Source organism: Sciurus vulgaris, assembly GCF_902686455.1.
Source record: "Sciurus vulgaris genome assembly, chromosome: 16".
Classification (NCBI taxonomy): domain Eukaryota; kingdom Metazoa; phylum Chordata; class Mammalia; order Rodentia; family Sciuridae; genus Sciurus; species Sciurus vulgaris.
In genome coordinates this window covers 19,058,908-19,082,778 of record NC_136477.1, presented here as the reverse complement: position 1 = coordinate 19,082,778, position 23,871 = coordinate 19,058,908, and the positions used below count along the sequence as shown (strand labels likewise).

General features: G+C 43.5%; 1 protein-coding gene across 5 annotated transcripts; it reads right to left on the bottom strand.

The window, feature by feature from the left end:
- Window positions 1-451: 451 nt before the first annotated feature.
- On the bottom strand, window positions 452-23,445 carry CDC25A (cell division cycle 25A). Of its 5 annotated transcripts, none has more exons than XM_079116751.1 (15): window positions 22,822-23,444; window positions 21,842-21,918; window positions 19,211-19,253; window positions 17,909-17,945; window positions 17,357-17,455; window positions 15,128-15,247; window positions 11,712-11,846; window positions 10,990-11,064; window positions 10,035-10,208; window positions 8,673-8,771; window positions 6,996-7,058; window positions 6,806-6,904; window positions 5,612-5,742; window positions 2,598-2,709; window positions 452-2,349 (listed from the first exon to the last, which is right to left on the bottom strand). In XM_079116751.1, the coding sequence occupies exons 1-15, from the start codon at window positions 22,989-22,991 to the stop codon at window positions 2,209-2,211; spliced, it is 1,575 nt and encodes a 524-aa protein (XP_078972877.1). In that variant the 5' UTR covers window positions 22,992-23,444; the 3' UTR covers window positions 452-2,208. The 5 variants fall into 5 exon arrangements, with proteins under 5 accessions (XP_078972877.1, XP_078972876.1, XP_078972880.1 ...); XM_079116750.1 differs by having other exon boundaries at window positions 17,357-17,458; window positions 22,822-23,443; XM_079116754.1 differs by lacking the exon at window positions 2,598-2,709 and having other exon boundaries at window positions 17,357-17,458; window positions 22,822-23,445.
- Between the last annotated feature and the right edge of the window lie 426 nt (window positions 23,446-23,871).

Here is a 23,871-nt window from a genome sequence, read left to right as displayed (position 1 = left end):
TTGCAGTATGTCCATCATGCTAGTCCTCAGACAAGTTTATATATGTATTTTATGTACTGGGGATTTAACTCAGGGGTGCTTGACCATTGTGCCACTTTCCTAGCCCTTGCTTTATTTAGAGATAGGGTCTTGTTAAATTGCTAAGGCTGGCCTTAAATTTGAGATCCTTCTGCTTCAGCCTCCCCAGTTGCTGAGATTATAGTCATATGCCACCACTTCTAGCCAGATAGGTTGACATATCCATTTTGTCTTGCCAACATGAACCACATTTGTTTTTGGTCTCAGGGTACTAATAAATGGAGGTTGTTCCAGTCATCCCTGAAGCTGGGCTGCCATCAGAGCTTTTGTTTTGAGGAGATGATGCTGCCCTAGACAATGGTATTATAGTGTGGTTCAAGAAATTTACAAGGAAATGATTCCTTTTAAATTCATCAATAACTAGGCAAAGAGCAAGGGTTCAAGATCACTTTTATTATCAGAGCCTGCACCAGTTGGTTAACAATAGTAGGTAAGCTGGTATAATCTGAAAGCCACCCCCACTTTAAGCATCCAACAGAATCCCTACAAACAAGATCAGAGACCAACTGGGATGTCTTGACATGCAGAGGAAGAGGCCTCCCATTCCCCTCCTCCCCACATATTTTCCAACAAGATTGTTTTTTTAGCCAAATGCAACTCAAACCCATAACAGCAACTAGTCATCTCCAATATCACTGATTCCCTCCCGAGCCCCAGAACAGGAAGCAGAGTTAAGAGGGGAGACTGACTCTTTTTATAAGAGAAACCTGGCTACATCCCAATGGAACAACGATGGTAAGGAAGCTAGTGCTGGAGGGTGGGGATGAGCAGGCACCAAAACAGGCCTGTGTAGAAATTAAGGCAGCCCCATGCTCCTTGGATGGGAGGTATTCCCCTTGAGACTGTCACTTCCATGGGGCTAGAAAAGGACTAACTGGTGATGATTCATCATTCCCTGTCCCTCAAATTAAAACATGATAAACCCAGAAAGTTTCACCTCCAAAATCCACCATACTCCCTCTTGAAAAACATTGTATACAGTCATCGGTATGCCAGGACCCACTCCTTCCCCTCCTAACATCCAGGGGCTCCTGCCCCCTCCCTACCCTGGGGTGGCCCATCCAACACTGATTTGATACTCCTTGGCTCATAAAATGACTTTTTTTTTTTTTTAATTAAAAGTTACCAGAGAGTATCAGAGTAATAGGACACTTAGTGGATATGTCCCTTCCCCATCCTATGGCACCCACCTATCCCCACCCCTTACCCTGGATACCTAAAGACCTTCCAACCCAAGTCTGGGGTGGCCCAGTAGAAGCTGAAGTGCTTTCCTGACTGATTCCTACACCAGTCAACATCACAGGGAACTGGGGCGAGGAAGAGCAGGAAAACACCTCCCCCCACAAATAGACTGCAATGCTCAGAGGCAGGTCTGGGAGGTTTAGCTTATATCTTGTAGCCAAGCCCGAGTCCAGTGCCCACTCACACCAGTATCTCAGTCCTTGACTTAATAGCAGCAGCCCCAGCGTGCAGTGCCTCCTGGGGGTGACGAGCTCCTAGCTCTGTCCCAAAACTCAACAGGTTTGCCTTTTCTTATCCTCCCCTTCCTTTTTCTCTTTTTTATTAAAAGCTGAGGTAGTCCCTGGGATGATAAAACCCTACCTAGAATGGCAGTATTTTGACTTAATCAAACAGTAAAGTAAAAGTCTCCAGGAGTTAAAAAAAAAATAAAATAATTGATGAAGCTGAATAAATTAAGATACAGGTTATCCGGTAAAGACCTTTCCTTCCCAGGCTGTCTTTGGTATTTGGCCAGCAGCATTTGTTTGTGTTGCTTCTTTCCCTTCTTCCACCCCTTCCCTCAGAGAAGGTCAGAGCTCAGTAAGGCCCCTGCTGCTTCATCCATCTGTGGGGAAAACAGACTGATGTGGAGCTGGGACTGCACTATGGCACAGCCTTGGCAGACAGTCCTGATGGGGAAAAAGGACATCTTACAGGGATAGAAGAGGTGCAGCCTCTTCTGGGCTCCAACCTGGGAGTGTGGGAGGTAGGTTTCAGGCACGGATGCCCCAGGCCTTCTCTCCAAATGTCACACAGCTGGCCCCTTTGCTCAAGTTTGTCCGCAGCAAACAGATGAAAGGGGGAAGGATGGAAGGAAGCTCGGGCTGCTGCTTTCTGATGCCAACACCTTCAGAGCTTCTTTAGACGACTATACATCTCCCGTTTACTCTTTTCCCCGGCCCAGGTCCGGCTCTTGGTGCGGAACTTCTTCAAGTCTTCTTTAAAGTCCTCATGGTGCATGGGTCGGTAGCTGGGGGGCTCACAGTGAGACTAAGAGAACAGGAGAGGATGAAGTTAGGGAACACCTACCCTACACTCTATCTGGCTCCCTCCCCTCCCAGAGCCGTGAGCTTGGAGCAGCAATGCAGATGCTGGTAGTGGGTTCTACCGGGGCCCTCTGCTTGGCGGATACCCAACATGTTCCCAGGCCCCTGGCAAGACACAGCCATGACCACCATGACAGATCCACTGGGCCAAAATGGGGGTGGAAAACAGGCTCTTTAGAGAGCTCATCTTACCTGGCATTTCAGGAAGAACTCTTTATATCCCCCCTTCAGGACATAGAGCTCAGGGTAGTGGAGTTTGGGGTATTCATTACCAAGTCGATCTCTCTCTCTCACATACCGGCACCTAGTAAAAGGGAAGAAAGGTCAAAGAAAGGTTATCTCTACCAATATAGAGAAACAGAAGATAATGCAATAAAAGCAGAGGTGGTGGTGTATGAGCCTTAAGCTTATCTTTCCAGCCTTATTACATGTATTCTTAGAAACAAGGAGTACTAAACTGTAAGTTCCTGACCATGTGAGAGCAGTGTAGAGTCAGTACTAGTAGACAGATGGTGTCTTCCCCAAGCCTCCTTTCTCCAATTTAAACATCTGATCCTGCCCAGCATCTCCATGGACACTGTGTGTGGTGCTGGTTTCTGAGCCAGCTTGCCTGGCATGCTCCTCCAGTCTCCTTCACTCATCTCTTATCTTAGTGGGATTCTCTGTGCCCATGCCTTTGGAACAGGCTAGGCCTGTACCTGCCACAGGACACCTTTTTGCATTCAATGCCTGGAGGGAACATTGAATGCTCTTCCCCTACTCACCTCATCTGACTGTTGGCTCCTTGCTGCCCCCATAGTCCTTCCTACATTTACCCTTATGTTAGCTCTTTCCTCACTCCACACCACTCTGGTCCCCTTGCTGTTCTTCCAATCTGCCTGGGATCTCCCACCTGTGGCCTTTTCTCTGAAGCACCTTCTAACATAATGCACAACTTATCTATTTGTTAGATTTGTCTGTCTCCTGTCTACTCTGCAATGAACTTTAGTCTTGCTCAAATTATCACCTTCTTATGGTTTACTATTATTATTATTATTATTTTGGTATGGGGGATTTTAGCAGGGGGGCTTTACCACTGAGTTACATCCCAGCCACCCCCCCCCCTTTTAAATTTTGAGACAGGATCTTGCTAAGTTGCTTGGGGCCTTGTTATGTTGTTGAGGCTGGCCTTGTACTTGCAATTCCCCTGCCTCAGCCTCCTGAATTGTTGGGATCACAGATGTGCACAACTATGCCTGGCCAATTTTGTATTAATGAAGGGCAAAGGGACAGGGCTATGGCTCAGTGCTTGCCGAGAAGGTGCAAGGTCCTACTGGGCCTGGTGGTACACATCTATAATTGTAGCAATTTGGGAGGCCAAGGCAGGAGTATTATAAGATTACAAGTTCAACTCTAGCCTAGGCAACTTATTTTCTCACAATTAAAAAACAAAAAACAGGTCTGGGGATGTGACTCAGTGGTAGAGCACTAGTCTAGCATGTGTGAAGTTCTAGATTCAATCCCTAGTACTAGGAAAACAAAAACACCCCAAAAGAATCTGGGATGTAGCTCAGTGGCAGGGTTCCCCTGTGTTCAATCCCTAGTATTGAGGGTGAAAAAAAAATCAAACGAAATAAAACAAAGTCCTTATCTTTAGGAGACAGATGCCAGAAAGACTTGGGAAGACGGCCAGGTGTGTCAAGTTCCTGTTGTGTGTATAGAGTTTATGTACTCAAATATATCAGGTGAAGTCTATACAACAACCTTTTTGAGCTTTGATAATTCAAAATAAATATGGTGGGCAGCTAGGCAGCTAGATTTTATTAGTGGTAGAGCATTTGTCCAGCATGTGTGAAGTCCTATATTTGATCTCTAGCAACGGGGGGGGGGGGGGGGGGGGGGGGGGGGGGGGGGTGGAGAACGACACGGACAACAACCACCCAGTGTCACAATAATGTAGCCCTATCAGAATTTTAAATGGGCTATCATAGTTGAACCTGAACTCTGTTCTACCTCTCTAACCATTTGTCCCTGTTTTCTTAGCACTTAATATGATCAACTTATCTCTCTCACCACTGTGACCTCTGCTGCAGCAGGGTCCTTGCTAATCCTGCTCACTGCCGTATCTTTACCATACTGTGCTATATTGCTATTTTTTTCTTTTTTATGGCAGTATCAGGGATTCAACCCAGGAATGCTCTATCACTGAACTACATTCCCAGCCCTTTTAAAAAAAATTTCATATTGAGAAGGATCTCACTAAATTGCTGAGGCTGCCTCAAACTTGTGATCCTTCTGCCTCAGTCTCCTTAGTCACTGGAATTATAGGCATGCACCACCACCCCCAGATATTACTGGGTTTTTATTGCCTCAGATGAGGCCTGCCACATTCCAGGCTTCCAATTCTTTTTTACTGGTGGTGCTAGAGATTGAACCCACCCTCACACATACTAGCACTCCTATCATCAAGTGTTTTGAAGCATCATACTGTATTAGGTTGAGTAAGAACATCACACTTTTCTGTCACTTGCATAAGCAACAACCACATGGTACGAGAAAATGTCATGAGACCAGTAGCTACAGGTAGAACTAAAGAGAGTGGGAGAGCAGGGTGTGTTGGCCCACACCTGTAATACCAGAGATGTGGGAGGCTGAAGCAAAAGTATCGAAAGTTCCAGGCCAGTCTCAGCAACTTAGTGAGACCCTGTCTCAAAAGAAAAAAGAAAAAAAAAGGGCTGCAGATGTGGCTCAGTGATTAAGCACTTTTGGGTTCAATCTGTGCTACCAAAAAGACAGGGGGGAAGCTGGAAGAGCTAAAATTTGACTCAATATAAAGGACCAACAAGAAGTCACTCAGGAAGAGATTGGATTCATGGGAAATATTGCATGGACACTAGCATCATTAACAGAGCAAGACTGGAGAAGTCTGAAAATCCTTTGCAACTGAAATTAGGTCAAGCCTCTACATTACACTCCAGGAGGATGTTCACAAAATCAACCAGCTGCTAAATCGATAAGAATTTAGAAAAAGGTTATAAATTAAATCCTAATTTATAAAATCATGGATTTACATATTACATGTATAAGTTGAGTCATGGAAACAACTTCTCTGTGCAAGAGAATGCCTAATATGCTAAAATATGGTTCAAGTGTAAGCCACATACCACCATGCCCCACAAAACCAACAGGGACTTCTGTCCTGGACCCTCATTCTGTGCAGTACTCACATGCGGGGGCCTCTCTCAGAAGAAAACTCGCAATGGAATACAACGATGACACGCTTGCCATCTGTAGGTACAATGGGCTTCTTCAGTAAGTAGTCTTCAACCTCTTCTTCCATGTGCAAGTTCACTGCACCCTATAAAGGCACCAGATGCCATTAGCATCCCATGTGTCATACTTGAAGTACTAGCTCAGTAGTGATCTTTAGGTTCATGAGAGCAGTTTGTGATTTTGTAGGTCTCATGGCATAGTAGTCTACAAGCCACCTGGTCCTTGTATCTCAATGGAGCTTCATGGGCGTACCTACATTGACCATGTAGTAAGATATATGGAGACTGGAAACAGATAATTTAAATTCTGTTATATGACTTATGATGAATTTATGAGTAGTATATGGAAATTTAGAGATTTTCAAAAGCCATAAGATAGTGGCAAACACTCATATTCCCTTATCATATTTAAACACTATTTTAGTTCCATTCTTCCTAGAAATATGCATCCCAATATGCCCCTCTACCAGGAAGCATGACTGAACTTTTACTTCAGAGGCCTGGTAAGGTACATGGGGGGATTTTGACAGATTAGTTGCTCCTAGTCAGGAGCCTGAGTGTTTAAACATTTGTATCTTTGCCTCTTAAGCATCATGGAACCCCTATGGTTCCCCTGAATGGTCTACACATCAAGGAGTACCATCTGGAAACTGCCTTAATGGTGAGGGTATCAGGGACAAATTAGAGGGAGCATCTGCAGCTCAAGTGGTAGAGTGTGGAATAGACAAGGGAACATTCATTCCGTATTCTAGGAGTCAAGTGCCTTTCACATCCACTTTGTTTTAAAATTGTCACAATTAGCATGTGAATGAAGCAGCCAAGCATTACTATTTCTCCTTTAAAAACCACAGATCTTAGAGCTGGGAGTGGTATTGCAGCTCTCAATGGCTTAGGTGGCTGAGGCAGGAGAATTCCAAGTTCAAGGCCAGCTTCAGCAATTTTGTGAGGCCGTAAGCAATTCATCAAGATCCTGTCTCTAAATAAAATCCAAAAAAGGGCTGGGGATGTGGCTCAGTGGTTAAATATCCCTGGAGTCAATCCCTGGTACCAAAAAAAAAAAAAAAAAAAAAAAAAAAAAAAAAATTAAAATTACAGATCTTGCCTATGGCTCCTTCTATGCTCTTGATAGCAAATCTCAAGAATCCATACCTTGATGTGGCCTCCTTCATATTCATATGGGTATCGGCAGTCAATGATAACAAACTCCTTAATGAGGCTGGCAAACTTGCCATTCAGAACAGAGGCCATCTGTGGAGAGAAAACTTAGGAAATCAACTTTACTGTTAGGAATAAGAAGATCTAAATAGCCCATGTGGCAGGTTCCAAAAAGTTGACTTACAATTTCTGGAGAAATGTATTTTAAATCCTGATGCTTCCCAGAAACTGTATGAAAGAGATAACCCTTAAAAAAAAAAAAAAAAAAAAAAAAAAAAAAAGAAGAAGTTATTTATGGAATCTGAAAGCTTTTAAATATTACATTTATACTGCTTTCTGGTAGGAGGCAGCTTTAATAAAACTTTAATTGAATAGTAAGTAGATGCTAAATATAATTACTCTTTTAGGCATTTCATTAACATCTTGAATATAACTTTCACACAAACTAATATGGTACATTATTCCCAAGTTGAGACCTTATCTGAGCACTTTAAGGGCACTCAGCTGGTAGGCCAGATGTGAACAAGAAGCCTCAGGTAACTTCTGTTTCCTTCTGCTTTTGCTAGGAACCCTCATTTTAACCATAGTGTCAACGTCACAGAAACACAGGGAGAGGACTATTGCTTCACTCAACTACTGAGCACCTGTGAGGCCTAGCATGGTGCTAGGCACTGGGAATGGAAACAGGATTCGCCCCAGTCTCAAGGAGGAAGATGAGTACATCAGCATTCTTCAGTGCAACTGGCTGAAAGAACTCATCTATTCCCATGGTCACACACAGCCACAAGACACATAACTAACAACTTCAATTCAAGTTGAAGATGCTGTAAGTGAGGATACACCTGGGTCTTTGCTTATTCTTCCATTCAGACTCCTTCCTGTTCCTCCAAAACCCATCTGGCTGAAATACCAACAGCCCAGGATCATACCTCCCAAACCTGTAGCTGAGAAATCCTTTATTTACATAGCCATCGCTTTCACCTCAATGATATTTACTCCAACCTTGTGGTACATGTGGTTCATGTTAGCTCTCTAAACACATGCTAAATTCTTTTAGGGAAGGAACTGGGAATCGATGCCTAACACAAGTACGTCAATAAATATTAGCTAAATTAACAAAGAGATTGATCTGGTAATTTTCAAGTCAAATGTGGCTCAACAAGCTAACGACATATTCCCTATCCTACCCTTATATTTCATTACAGCTTAAAGGCAGAGAACCCTCCCTCATGATGACCTGAAGGTCATCAGTTCCCTGAAGGTCTTTAGTCTCAAAGGTCATGCTTCTTTTGAGAAATAAAACAATTCAGTCTCTAATGACCCGACACCCCCACCCCCTTCCTATAATAGTATGGACTGAACCCAGGGGTATGATACCACTGACCTACATCCCCGACTTTTAAATTTGACATGGGGTTCTTACTAAATTGCCCAGGTCTGGAACTTGCGATCTCCTGCCTCAGCCTCTGGAGCAGCTGGGATTATAGGTTTGTGCTACCACCACTTTCTGAGATAACCTTATAACATACATACTTGTAGTGAGACTATAAGAAACAGGTTTATTTCTGCTTTTGATGCTATTTTTATAATGAGACACCCAATTCCCAGAAGAGTCTGATCTTTAGGTTGGAGTCAAGGTAGATGGTGGGTGACTCCCTACTTGAACCCACTGATGGGCTCCCAGAGACCAACATACACCTGATCATGAGAAACCAACTTAATTTCCCTAGCTTATATATTTTAAAAATGTCTCCTTGAAGGCACTCTAGAAACCACCCTGGGGATGCAGAAAGGCTGGGGGAGATCCTAGGTAACCCCCACCCTTGTATCCCTTAGCGATAGCAGCTCTGCTTACAATTACCTTGGAAAAATCTCCTATAAGGTCCCTTGGGTCATTGTCCAAAATGTTCTCAATGGTCCCTTTTGGGGAAGATGCCAAGGATAAAGACTGGTGTAGAATCTGTAACAAATCAAAGATTGAAAATGAAGCCAGGGTTCTGACTAGAACTTCTGGAAACATTCACCTGGAGCATGACAAAGAGAAGATTTAAATGTTAAAAACCTCCACTGTTGCCCAGCTGTAATGAAGTACCCCAATTTTCACCACACTTGATGAGAGCTTAGTATGGAACTCGAATTCCCATTGTCTTCCAACAATGAGGGCTTCCCCCACTGGCACTGTCAATGAAGTCTGGGAACTTATACTTCTACTTCCATTCCCTTGGATATCAGGGGGAGCCTGCTAAAACCAGCTTTATAGAGACCACGGCCTCATAATATAAAACTCAAAATATGTAGGAGACAATTGAAAAAAATCACTGGTCATACCAAGAATCAGGAAAACCTCAACTTAAGAAAACAGTAGATGTTAACACTAGGAGCATATGTTGGAATTATCTGACAAGGATTTTATTTGTTCTTGATTGGGGATTGAACCCAGGGGTTCTACATCCCTAGCCTTTTTTATTTTGAGGCAGCATCTTGCTACGTTGCTTTGGCCCTTGTTGAATTGCTGAGGCTATCCTCAAACTTATAATCCTCCTGCCTGGCGCCACCCAAGTTGCTAGGATTGATATCTGACAAGGATTTTAAAGCAGTTATCTTGAGCTGGACTCAGTGGCACACACCTGTAATCCCAGCAGCTCGGGAGAGACTGCAAGTTCAAAGCCAGCCTCAGCAACTTAGCATGGCCCTGTCTCTAAATAAAATATAAAAAGGGGCTGGGGATGTGCCTGGGTTCCCAATTCCTGGTACCAAAGGGGGGAAAAAAAAGCAGTCACAGTCATTTTAAAAATGCTTCAGTGGTGTGGCACATTCCTGTAATTGCAGGTACTTGGGAAGCTGAGCAGCTGAATCTCTGTTGAGGCCAACTTGAACTTATTGAGACCCTGTCTCAAAATGAAAACTAAAAAGGATTAGAAGGTCAGGGTGCAGCTCAGTTCTAGAGCACTTACCTACCATGCATGAGACCCTAGGATTGATCCCCAATAGTTGGGGAGATGGGGGCAAAAAAGTCTCTGTGGATAATTAATGGACACACTTGAAACAAATGAAAGCAAAACCAAAACCACAATCAGGTGTGCTCGTGCATGCCCGTAATCTCAGCTACTTGGGAGACTGAGGTAGGAGAATCACAAGTTTGGGAGCTGCCAAATGAAAATTTTAGAATTGAAAAACACTGTATCATTCTCCAAGGGAAAAAAAAAGAATCTGGACAACTAACCTCCTGGGTCTTCTCTGGACTAGCTACCACTTCGGAACTGGTTCCAGTCATGCTCTTCCTACGCTTTGTATTACCACGTGGAGATTCTTCTTGAGATCGTTCTGTTCTCTTCAACATTGACCGAGTGCTGGAGCTACACGGGGAAGGGGAGTCAAATGGCTTGCATCGATTGCCCTTAGGGAAAAAAAGAGACACATTCACCTTTCATTAAAAATCTGTTATCATGAATGGCCATTAAATCAACAGCTTCCTAGGACGGTCAAAGTTTAATCCTGGCCTTACATGGTGATGCACACATATAATCCAGCTACCTAGTAGGCAGAGGTAGGAGGACTGAGTTAGAGCCCAGCGTGAGCAACACAGCAAGGTCCCATTACAAACTAAACCTAACCAACCCAACCCAACCGGGCACTGTGGCACATTTATAACCCCGTCGACTCAGGTGGGTGAGGCAGGGGGATTACAAGTTCAAGGACAGCCTCAGCAACGTAACAAGGCCTTAAACAATTTAGTGAGACGCTGTCTCAAAATAAAAAGATGTAGCTCAGTGGTAAATCACCTTTGAGTTCAATCACCAGTACCAACGAAACAAAACAAACCCAACCCCAAATTAGTCAACAGACATTGTCAGTTCATCTGGCCCCAGCAACTTGTAGGGCCTGGCACATAGTAGGCACTGAGGACCTGGTATTGAATGAATATGTATTTAGCTGACACATGATATGCATAGCAATCTACTATAATCCATAAATAACCTCAAAGCTGTAGCCATCAAGCCTGGGTGGTGACACAGGCTTGTAATCCCAGCAGTCAGGAAGCTGAAGCAGGATCACAAATTTGACACCAGCTTCAGCACCTTTGTGACCCTGTCTCAAAAAAGGACTGGGAATACAGATCAGTGGTAAAGTGTCCTTGGGTTCAATTCCCCATACCACAAACAAACAAAAACACTTACAACATTTGTAGTTGTTCTCATGACAAGGGGAGCTGTCCAGAGGCTTGCCATGCATGACGACGTCTCCTCATCATTCTAAGAGAAAAAGTGATTTTAAACAGATCCAATAGAGATTAACATTAGTTTAAGTGGTTTAGGTGTCATTATGCCTAAAGAATACCCAGGAGGCTCAGGCATCATCTCCAGTTTAAGGCTAGTCTGGGCACTTGGGGGAATCCTGTCTTAAAAAGCCCTGGGCTGTAGCTCTATGGCAGAGTACTTGCCTAACATGTACAAGCCCTTGGGTTCATTCCCCAGTCCTGCAAAACAAACCAACCACCAAAAGCAAACTGACTTGGATAGAAACTTTTTTTTTTGACGCTAGGGATCAATTAATCAGATATCTGAACAAAACAAAGTATCTCTGATGAGGACATGTGAGGAGGTACACTCAGTTCTTTCAGCTTTATGCCACTTGGCAGCTAGTCCGATGCTGTCCTTAATTCATGTCTCTTGCACAAGAATAGATTATTACCTCCTTCAGGGCAAGGAAGACCACATCAATGTCTTCTCTTGAATCCCTCACAGAATTTAGTCAGGCTAGGATCAGTCTCAAATCTTACCAAAAAAAAATATCAGCCAGCTCAATCCCTGGGGGAACTGTTCTTTTTCACTTGACTTCTCCAGGAGTGGTTAGAATAGGTAGGAAAACACACACACACACACACACACACACACGGTACCTTCAGATTTTCTCCATCGAGAAGGTCCATGAAGCCATCATCCTCATCAGACAAAGTAGCTTTCACAGGTGATGGAGGCATAAAAAGAGGAACAAAATTCCCTGTTTCACTGCTCTCTCTTTCATTTGAGGAAAGCTAGAAGACAAAATTCATGGGTTATAAAAAGGCCGAATGTTTTCTCTAATAAGCAGATGCTGATCCATAGTGGGAGTGGGTAGTTAAGAATGAAGGAACTTCGTATAATGTAGAGAGGAGTGAGGAGAGGGGTGGGGCAGTGGGGATGGGAAAGACCATAGAATGAAACAGACACTATTACCCTACATACATGCATGAGAAAAAAAAAAGTTAACAAATAAACAAATTCGTGGGTTATAAATAAACGAGAGCTTACTATTTGGTTTAAGCAAGAGGACTGCCAGTTTGAGGTCAGCCTTGGCAACTTAGCAAGACCCTGTCTCAAAATAAAAGAGCTGGGGCTGGGGATATAGTGCAGTTGGTAGAGTGCTTGCCTTGCAAGCACAGGCCCGGAGTTCAATCCCCAGTATTGCAAAAAATAAAAATAAAAAATGAAAGAGCTAGGAATCTACCCTCAGTGGTAAAGTGCTTGCCCAGTATGTGCAAGACCCTGGATTTTTTGTCCAGTGTAAATAAAAAAATAAGTATATAAATAAAACAAATACATAAATAAACAACAAAAACTGCAAACAAATCATAAATCTACATGTGAAAACACCACTCATGGGCTGTGGAGATAGCTCAGCTGGTAGAGTGCTTGCCTCACAAGCACAAGGCCCTGAGCTCAAACTCCAGTACTGCAAAAACAAACAACCCCCCCCCCCCAAAAAAAAAAAAAAAAAAACCCACACCACTCATTAAAACACTGCTAAAACTGAATTATTTCCTTTCTAGGTGATTTTCAAAGTCCCAGAAAAAAGCTTAGTGATACATGTATTTTTTCTTCTTACTAACAAGGTGATCCCAATGCTATTCTTTACTGGGTACCAGGAACTGAACCCAGGGGCATTTAACCACTAAGCCACATCCCCAGCTCTTATTTTTTAGAGGGTCACACTAAGTTGCTGAGGTTGGCTTTGTACTTGGATTCTTCTCCCTCAGCCTCACAAACTGCTAGGATTACAGGAGTGTGCCACTGTGTCTGTCTCCAAAGTTTAGTTCTTATAACCCTCAAAACCCAAATCCCCTTGGAGCATGAATGTGTTAGTTCTTTAGTGACCCTCCAGTTTTCTGAGTGGCTCCCTCACTAAGAATCCTGTCTGCAACTAGCCTCCTCTGGATCTGATACTACGTTGTTTTTTGTTTGTTTTTTTTTTTTTTTTTTTTTTCACAATATAAATCAAGTTATGGGCTACCTGTGGTCCTCCCTAAGTGTACCTGAGAATTCCATAGGCAAAATGGAAATTTTTTAGCCAGCAGACCTCAGGGATAGGTAAGTTTGTAAGTTTATTATGGAGTAGTACCTTCTGAAGATCACACTACTGTTATACCATCTTTTATAAGGTATGTTCTGGGATCCCTAAGTGCAAATATGACATAGAAAAACAGCCAAATCTCTTGACAGGACCTGATTCTTTCCATACAGCTATTATAAGGAAAATGCATGAAGGCTGACTAAAAAGAAATACCCTCTGACATATCAAAATCCAAACCAGTCCGATTAGCACTTGCTTTCTTCCAGTTTGCATCCACAGCATTAACAATTAGGGACCACCGGCGACCACAGGGAATCCTGGTGCTCTGGTCCAAGTACACACTAAATATATTTAGCCTTTTTTTTTTTTTTTTTTTTTTTGGTACCAGGGATTGAACCCAGGGCACTTAACTACCGAGCCATATCACTGGCTCTTTATTTTTTTCGTTTTGTTTTGAGACAGGGCCTCACCAAGTTGTTGATGCTGGCTTTGAACTCACATCCTTCTGCCTGAGCCTCCTGTACCATTAGGATTACATGCGTGTGCCACCACACCTGGCTAAGATATTTAGTTTCTGATACCCAACTCTCAGTGTTACTGTATACTTGGGAATGTAGAGATCTTTGTTAAATCCTGGTCCCTGAGCTATTTGTGTCCTTTGGCTAATCACTCAACCTAATAGTACCTCCTAACCTGCCAAATGAGGTAATTCCAACCTCATTATAAGTATTACAGGCTTATAAAGATTCAAGACAAGAACATATAAAAGAGTGCTTTGTGAAAATCCTGGATAGAGGCAATACTGGCTGAACCAGAACTTCAGGCCACAAGCCACACCAGAAACATGCACTTTCAGGTTCAAGTTTCCAGGAACACCCGGAAATCTAATGTGGTCACTTTGTTTAAATTGGGCCTCTTCAGTCTATAGATGCCATCAGTTGACTCAATTCATGTAAACAGTAGGAAACACTTTGCATATGTGTGTGTATTTATGTATGTGTGGTACTAGAGATTGGTCCAAAGGGCACTCAATCACTGAGCTATATCCCACCCTTTATATTGATCTTGTTAAGTTGCCCAGATTGGTTTTGAATTTTTAATCTCCCAGCCTCAGTCTCCCAAACAGCTGGGACATGCATGTACTATTGCACTTCCCCAACAGTAGGAAACTTCAGAATAACAATCTCTGCCTGGAAAATAAATAGCCCTGAAAAAAGTGGTCCCCCAAACTGCTAAGCAACCTGCAGGTGATGGGTTCACTGAACTCCACTCCACACACACACACACATTTTTTTTGAGACAGGGGCTCACAAAATTGATCAGGCTGTCCTTGAATTTGTGATCTTCCTGCCTTAGCCTCCTGAGTAGCTAAGATGACCATGCTTGGCATACTAGTTCTTAATAAACCAACTAGAAGCAGCCAAGTACTCCCTCCAAACAAAATCACTCTTTGGGAGGTACCTTAGCACTTAGGATGTGTTATAAAAGAGCAAGTTTTAAGTAACGGATACAATCCCCAAATACATATATTTAGAAAAATCACCCATGATGCTAGCTGATTATTTTCCCAGAATTGTCAAGGCCAAATATTTCTTGCACAAGTCCACTAATGTACCATCTCCCATTCATACTTCTTGCAGTCTGTTCTCCAGACACAGAAAAAAACATCAAAAATGTTTGGCAATCTAGTTTTTAAAGATAGAGTCAAGGGTGCTTTTTTTTTTTTTTTTTTTTAAATACTGGGGATTGAACCCAGGGGTCCTTACCACTCAGCCAGATTCCCAGCCCTTTTTATTTCAAGACAGGGTCTTGCCCAGTTGCTTAGGGCCTTACTAAGTTGCTAAGGCTGGTTTTGAACTAGCAATCCTTCTGCCTCAGCCTCCCATGTCTCTGGGATTACAAGTGTGCATCACCATGCCCGGCAAGAGTGCTTCTTAATTCTCTCTTCCCCCTTGGAAACTCCCCTATGAAAGCCAGAGCACATACCATCCGAGCTGGGGCCGAGTTCTGCCTCTGTGCGAAGAGATCTTTACTCTCCTCAAGTCCATGAGAGTGCAGGCAGCCACGAGATGCAGGTCTTATTGGCTTCTTAAACTCAAAGGCTTCCTGCAAGACAGTATAGTGGAGACATCTTCTACTGTCCACAATATACAGCTCTAGGGTCTCATCTATAATTGGAAAGCCAAGCAAAGGGGTGGGTACTGATCACCTTTGTAACTGCCTCCAAATCAATACTGAACCTGTTTTAAGAGTCTTCATGGCTGTCAACAGCTAACTTCTAAAGCAGCATCTAATGTTGGAAGTGTACTTGCCTAGCATGTATACAACCCTGGGTTCAATCCCAACATCACAAAGAAAATAAAAATTAAGCAGCACCTTTTCTGTATCCTACTTTATTTCCTAATGTAGTATTTGCAAAAAATAGAAAGCACTACAAATGATAAGCAAAATCACAAACTTCCTAAAATCTAAAGCCATAGTATTGTAGCATAATTGTCTCTGAAAAGAAGTCTAAACTTTATACGTAGGATTTATATTTTCTACCTCTTCCTACCACTGAGACCATTTTTTTCCTCCTAAAATTATTACTGTATTCCAGGTGGGTGTAGTGGTACATGCCTATAATCCCAGTGACTTGGGAGGCTCAGGAAGGAGGATTGCAAATTTGTGGCCAGCCTCAGCAATTCAGCCAGGTCCTAAACAAATTATTGAGACCCTGTCTCAAAATAAAAAACAAAAAAGCCTGGGGATGTACCTCAGTGGTAAGGTGCCCCTGGATTCAATCTCCAGCACACACACCAAAAAAGCCCCCCAAAATAAAAAGGGCTGGGGTGTGGCTCAGGGGTAAAACACCCCTGGGTTCGATCCCCAGCATAACCCCACCCAAAAGAGAACTTGTTATTAAGTGCTAAAAGCAGTAACAGCTAATATCACAGTTGTGTGTTGCCAACACAACATTCAATACTTTTTGTGCATTAACTAGTTTAACCAAGTACTACCTAATTGTCTCCCCTTTCACAGATGAGGAAACTGGGCCTTAAAGGTTAAATGGTATGTATGACCAAGATACTGAAGTCAGGCAGGACAACTTAAGGAAGCTTTTTAACCACCACCTGTGCTGTTGTCCCTTCAGAACAAAGTTCCAGGTAAGCAAACCCTATGAGAAGCCAGGTCTGGTGAACCAGGTTTCAGGAGTTTAAGCCTGGTAGAAAGCACTACACAGAGGCAAAGTACTGCTCCAAGCAATCAAGGCAGGAACCCATTTCCATATTCTTCCTCCTGACATACTCTAAGTTGACAAACAGAATTATCAGTAGACTTCATGGAGTTGTTTTTACACTAAATTTTCAAGATCATAAGGATCATGAACTGTGGCTTTTTATTAGGGAAAGGAAAAGTGGAGAAAATAAAATAAGGAAATAGAGAAGGGTGACAAAGTTAAGTCAATTCACTCATATGTTTTGGGTACTTAGCCTGTGTTCAGGGCAACCAGTTAGGTCTACGAAAACCAGGCCTCAGGGGCTGGGGTTGTAACTCAGTGGTAGAGCACTTGCCTAGCATGTGTGCTGCACTGGGTCTGATTCTTACTTAGCACTGCATATAAATAAATGAATAAAGGTTCATCAACAACTAAAAATATATATAAAAATAATTTTAAAAAAAGGAAAAAAAAACTAGTCCAGGGTACTGGGTTTTTGGATGAATAAGCACAAGATCACTCTCTAAGCCTCTATTTCAGTTACTAAGAGTCCCTAGAACTTGTTGGCCCCAATCTTCCAAATACTTGAGCTTACACTTATCCCAGGGTCAGAGCAAAGGAAGGCCTGGGAAGATTGTTTTAAATAAACTATTAATGGATCTAATTAGTCTCAGGAGCTACCATCTGAGCAACATCTACCACTTGCCAACTACCGTTTTAAATTGGGTACCGTTTTAAATTCTCCAATATGTAATTTTACTTAATCCCTTCAATGGCATGAGAAGGTATCACTATTATGTTACCTAAAAAGAAACCAAGAAGTCTTAAAAAAAAAAAAAAAAAGAAAGAAAGTTGCCAAAGTCACAAAGCTAGGAAGAAACAAGATTCAAGTCCAGATTTCTCTAATTCCAAACACTACACCTGATTTTGAACAAGTTATTTGCCCAGTCATTTCTCTTGTTAGACGCTGACATTTGCAGGTTTCACCTCTATCTGTACATTGATGCCACACTCACATTTTCCTTGTTTTCATCCTGGTCGATGAGTTGAAAGATGTCATGGTCAAGAGAATCGGAATGGCTTCTTTTCAGAGCTGGGCTACATCCCAAGAGCTTCTGCTATTGAAGTAAAAAAGTTAAATAAAGAAAATAAAGAAATACTCAATGGAAAATTCAGTTCTTAAAAGAATTGAAATGGGGGTGAAGGCTGCCAACTCTTCACCCTGCAGTAGGTAACAGGGCTCTATCTCACACTACACAGAAGGTCCCACTACTGGGCTTTATACCTGACCTTACAAGGTTTACAGCCCCCTGAGCAAGTATTACACTGCCATATCAACCCCAAAATAACATTTCCATAAAAAGAATCCTTCTTGTTTTGATAAAACAGAGATAGAGGACAAGGTTCTCAAGAGGCAGTCATTGCTGAAATTGCCGTAGACAATGTCTTGAGTGCTTATGAGAGTACAGAAAGGCATTATTCACTTTCTAAATTGAGGTCTAATATGAAAGTTAAGCTGACAGCTAGGGAATAGGTAACAGGTTTCAGTCTGAAATAATGGAACTTACAGGTAGGGAATTTATTCTCCTCATGGGATTTTCAAGGCTGAAATGAAATCAGAAGGTAAATGATGAGAATAAAGCAAAGAAAGTGGCATTCATGATAGCAAATGCATACATTTATCTATTTTTATGTGGTGCTGAGGATGGAACCCTGTGACTCACATGCTAGGCAAGCTCTCTACTACTGAGCCATAACTCCAGCCCCCAAAACTGGGACGTCTCTTAAAAATATAAACATTCCCTTAAGGCTTTAATGCTAGAGGGGAGAGCAAGGGTTTAAGTGAGACCCAAACAGAATACCTAAATTTCAGCTAAAATAAAGGAGGGCAAGTTCAGAAAACTGCTGACAAAAGCTCATTGTCTTTTTTCTTTATTTTTATAAATTTTATTTTAGTTGTAGGTGGACACAACACCTTTATTTTTATGTGGTGCCAAGGATCAAACCCAGGGCCCCACACATGCTAGGCAAGCACACTACCACTCAGCCACAACCCCAGCCCCCAAAAACTCATTTGATCCAGGTGCCTTACTAGGAACAGCTAACCCTAAGGCTCTTGTCTACAGTATAAAACACTTCAATAAAATTTTTTTTATGGGTTGGGGATATAGCTCAATTGGTAGAATGCTTGTCTCACAAGCAAAAGGCCCTGGGCTCAATCCCCAGCACCAGCAAAAAAAAAAAAAAAAAAAAAATTTCTAACCAGCTGGGCCTGGGGCTCCCACCTATAATCCCAGTGACTCTGGAGGCTGAGGCAGGAGGATCTCAAAGCTACCCTCAGCAAAAGAAAAGTGCTAAGCAACTCAGTGAGATCCTGTCTCTAAACAGAAATTTAAAAAAATAGGGCCAGGGATATGGCTCAGTAGTTGAGTGTCCCTGAGTTCAATCCCCAATTACCACCCCCCCCCCCCATTTTTTTTTTTTCCTAGGCCAGGTGTGCTGGTGGGAGCCTGTAATCCCAACAATTTGGGAGGCTGAAGCAGGAAGATTGCAAGTTTGAGGCCAGCCTCAGCAATTTTGCAAGGCCATCAGCAACTTAGTAAGACCCTGTCTCAAAATTAAAAAGTGCCAGGGAAGGGATGGGGTTATGGCTCAGTGGTAGTGTGCTCGTCTAGCATGTGTGAGGCCCTGGGTCCTATCCTTAACACCACATAAAAATAAAAAAGGTATTGTGTTCACTTACAACTAAAAAATATATTAAAAAAAAAAAAAAAAAAAAAAGTGCCAGGAACATGGCTCAGTGGCTAAGCACCCCTGGATCCAATCCTGGTACCAAAAAAGAAAACAGAAAGAGAACAGTGAATACATACTTTTCTTTACTGTCTAACGGCCCAGGAGAATCTAGACAGAAACCTGTGGGAAATAAAATTTTTTTTTCAAGAAACAATGCACAAAACACTATTTTGTTAAAATAATTTGTAGTATATTCACTAATCCTTTTCTCCTACTTGCAAATACTATTGAGAGGAGTAAGACCCAAGGAGAGAGATGGTAAAGGTGGCACAGACCTCTAATCTCAGTCACTCAGGAGGCTGAGGGAGCAAGATGGCAAGTTTAAGACCAGTCTAAGCAATCTAGGGAGACCCTGTCTCAAAGTAAAAATAAAAAGGGCTGAGGGTGTAGTTCAGCGGTAGAGCACTCCTGGATTCAATCCTTAGTGTGGGGAGCTGTGATTTTGGTTATTCAGATAGAGGTGACCCACACAATCTTTTGAGTTCCAACCAAGGAAAGGATAGAACACTTTCCTGGAATACTTTATATTTCAAGTATTTTATGTCATCAACTCACATGCCTATTTTGAGGTATGAAAAATACAATCTTTATTCATATAACATTCAAGGCCAAGTACTTGCTGCCTTTAACAAAATACCAAGTAAGGCCTCCATATCACCACAAGCAGCAGGATAAACACACTGCTCAGCATTATTTATGTCAGCACCTGTTCTCCTGACTGATATTCTTTCTTGCCTCAAGGCCAAAAATGAGAATCCTATTCCATTTTTGTTTTGTTTCTGCAATACTAAGAATGGAACCTAGGGTGTTTTACCACTGAGCAATATCCCCAGTCCTTTTATCTAGAAAAAGGGTCTCATTAAGTTGCACAGGTTGGTCTCAAACTTGTGATCCTCCTGCCTCAGTCTCCCAAATTGCTGGGATTACAGGTATGTACCACTGCACCTGGCCTATCTCCAGTTCTTAAGAATCTATACATTCTTCATTTTAATACTTTTCCTCTTGTGGTTCTCTAACTGAAAGCATCCACACCCCAAATACTCTTATTGGTGCAATTCTGCAATTACACGTATTTATGAAATAGAACAATATGCACAGGCACATTTCCTCAAGGCAGGAATGGTTTCATTATATTCACCCTTGTTTGTCTTAATTTTTTATTGGTACATTATAATGATACATAATAGTAGGATTCATCGTGACATTTTCACACATGCATAAAATAATCTGGTCAATTTCGCTCCCCAATAATTTCCTTTCCCCTTCCTCCCCCAGTTTCCTTAATCTACTCTACTGATCTCCCTATTTTCATGAAATGGCCCCTTTTCCTTTTCCTTTTTTTTTTTTTTTTTTTTTTTTGCGGTACTGGGGATTGAACTCAGGGCCTTGTGATTGCGAGGCAAGCACTCTACCAGCTGAGCTATCTCCCCAGCTCCCCTTTTCCTTTTTCCTCTCTAACTCCCACATGAGAAAATATACAACCCTTGACTTTCTGAGTCTGGTTCTTACTTCTCTTAACATAATCTTCAATTTCCATCCATTTTCCTATAAATGATATGACTTTGTTCTTCATGGTTAAATAAAACTCCACCGTGTGGCTGTCTCTCTTCTCCCCTAAATGTGTATTCCTTTTATTACTCCAAAGGCAGCTCTCTTGAGAATACCCCTATTCTTCTTGAACATGTACCTACTTTTCTAAATAAACCTGTCTATAGTTGGGTAAGGTGGCGCAAGCCTGTAATCCCAGCAGCTTGAGAGGTTGAGGCAGGAGGATCATGAGTTCAAAGCCAGAATCAGCAAAAGCGAAGTGCTAAGCAACTCAGTAAGACCCCATCAATAAATAAAATACAAAATAGGGATGGGGAGTGCCTGAGTTGAATCCCTATTACCAAAAAAAAACAAACCCCAAAAAGAACCAAACAAAAAACCCTATGCCTTTGAAAGGAAAAAAATTAAAATCCCAACATGTGTATATATACATTTTCTTTACCCATTCATCTATTGATGGTTACCTAGGCTGGTTCTATAAGTTATTGTGAATTGTGCTGCTAAAAATTACAGTGTGCGTATATGTAAAATACATGTATATACATATATACACACACTATACATACATATATATATATGTCACTATCACTATAATATATTAACTTTAATTCTTTAAGATATACCAAGGAATGGTATAGCTGGGTCATATGGTGGTTCCATTTCATTTCTACTATTTACGAAACTCCACACTGTAAAAATGGGAAGCTGGAAAATACACTGTATTTAAAATTTTTTGATTCCCCCTCACATTAATGGTTGTACTAATTAATAATTCCACCAACAGTGTATTAATTAGTCCCTTTTTTCCACATCCTCACCAGTATTTATTGTTTACATTCTTGATAACTGTCATTCTGACTCTTAATTTATTTAACCCATGTTTTCTGAATGTCACTTATAGTTGGCATCGTGAATTTTACTCTATTCAACCTTCATGAGCAAACACATCACTGCCTTGAAGATACCAGACACTAGTTTCTCTTAAACTGCCACAGGCGCTTCTTTACTGTTCTCAAGTGTTTGTCACCCAATGTCAAGACTTCTGTCCTCTCTTAACTACTCACCAAAGTTCCTGGGCAAAAGGATATATTTCAGGAAATTCCCACTACTGCTTCCCACCCAGCAGACAACTTCATACATGTTAGAAACCAAAAGAATACCTGAGTCAGTTGATTCAGAGGAACCCATTCTCTGTAGACTGCTGTTGTTCCTCACCTCCAGTGGCTGCTCATATTCACTGGAATATAAAAGATCACATAAAGGAAACGGGACATTAAGCAGCCAGGCTGCCTCCAACCATCACCACTTCTAAGCCAGGACACAATCCTTCCTTTGCCACCCAGAATATCCGGTTAGCACTTGAGAAAAGGAAAAGAATGGGTGAGGTTGGCTCTGAGCCACGTTGTAGGATATACTGACTATGGTGAACATTGGGATATTTTCCCAAATGAGAGTTTATGTTCGAGGTACTTTGCTAAAAATAAAAGTAAGGATGAACTGGGCAGGGGTCCATGCTTTTCACAGGTTGGGGAAACTATAAGTTCTATGTAATTAGAAAATAAGATACCCAAGATTGTGAGAAAAGCAGCTTTGCCAGAAAACACTGTGGGGCGCATTTTTACTTCTTGATCTAAGTCAAAGTCCAGAGAACTTTCCAGTATGGAAAGTTTAGTAAAAAAGCCTGGCCTTAGAAAAGCAGAGGGGGGTGAACAGCAGGAACGTGGAGGGGGCAAGGGAGTGCCACGATCCTGCACAAATGGGGGGAAGGAAAATGCGAAGTCCTTTGTTGAGAAGGAACAAAGCTCGCAGGAAACCAAGATCCTGCGCGGTGGTTCAGGAAAGGGTGGAAGTGAGGCCGGAGGAGGTCTGATTCTCCTCGTGGGGGAAGATCCCAAAGAGCTTCCCGGAACAGGGACTGGAGAGCTGGGAGCAATTCAAAGGGGTGAGAAGGTGGGAAGCCGGGGACCCAGAGGACTGCTCGGCTGAGGGCATCCCTGGCAGTCCCGCCCGCCTCTCCGCCAACATTCTGCCCGGGAGGTGCGCATGGCGGCCCCGGCCCGGCCCCGAGCGGAGCGCCGGGCCGCAGGTCCCGCCCTCCCCCGCCCGGTCTCCCAGGGGCGCCTCTCGCAGGCCTCCTCACCTTCCCAGTCCCCGCAGCTGGTCCATGGTGACCGTCAGGTTGGTGACAGGAGACAGCCCACCCGGGGCCGGCGCGCCGAACAGCGCTTTAGCGACGGGCTGCGGCGCGGGCGGGGGACTGCAGGCGAAGAGCAGGCGACGGCGGTGCGGGGGCTCGGGGCCCAGCTCCATGGCGGCCCCCGGTCTCCTAGTGCTCCCGCTCCGTCTCCCTCCGCCGCGCCTGCCCGCCCGCCCCGCCCGCACCGGCCTCGGCCGCGCGCTCCGCCGCCGGCGCCCGCGGGTCAAACACAAACACGACCCCGCGGTTCAGGGATGCGGCTGCCGCGGGCAAGCGGCGCGGACGGGCGGGCGTCTGGACCCGGCAGGCGCCAGCCACAAGCACGGGTGCTTCCCTAACACCCCGCGAGGCCGGCAGGCGGGCGGGCGCCGGCAACCTGAAGATTAAATCCAAACAAACCCTTGGGGTTGAGAAGTGGGAGCGGACGAGAGCCGCGAGGCAACGGCCCGGACCCACACTCTCTTCGCTCTTCTCTCACCCCCCTGCCCAGTCCCGGGTCGAGAGGACTAAATTAAGCCCCAGCTCCCTCCCGGGCTGTCTCTGCCAAAGTGGCTTTCGCGGTAATAGCGGACCACTGCTGCTCCGCCCCTCTCCTAGTTGGCGCCAAACAGAATCCACCAATCAGCAAGCAACTTATTTTCTTCACTTCTGAGTGGCATCCAAGATGAACCAATGAGGGGAAAGAGAAAGCGCCTCGCGGGACTCTGCCAGGCCACCCGCTCCCAGAAGGGGTGGGGCCTTAGCAGATGGGCGGGGTCGAAGCTGGAGGGGGCGTAAAGGTCAATGAAACTCCCAGCAGGACCTGCGAAATTCTGGTGGAGCCAGAGAGACCCTCCTGCCCCGGTGCGCGCCGGGAAGCGTAGTTCCGGAGACCTCAAGTGGCCGCCTACCCGAGAACCCTTTTCCCCTTTTCGCACCCCAGTCCTCAGACTAGGGAAGCCGAAGCGAAGACGGTCCTCACAGTCTGGGCGTTGCTGCTAGCTGAGCAGCGCT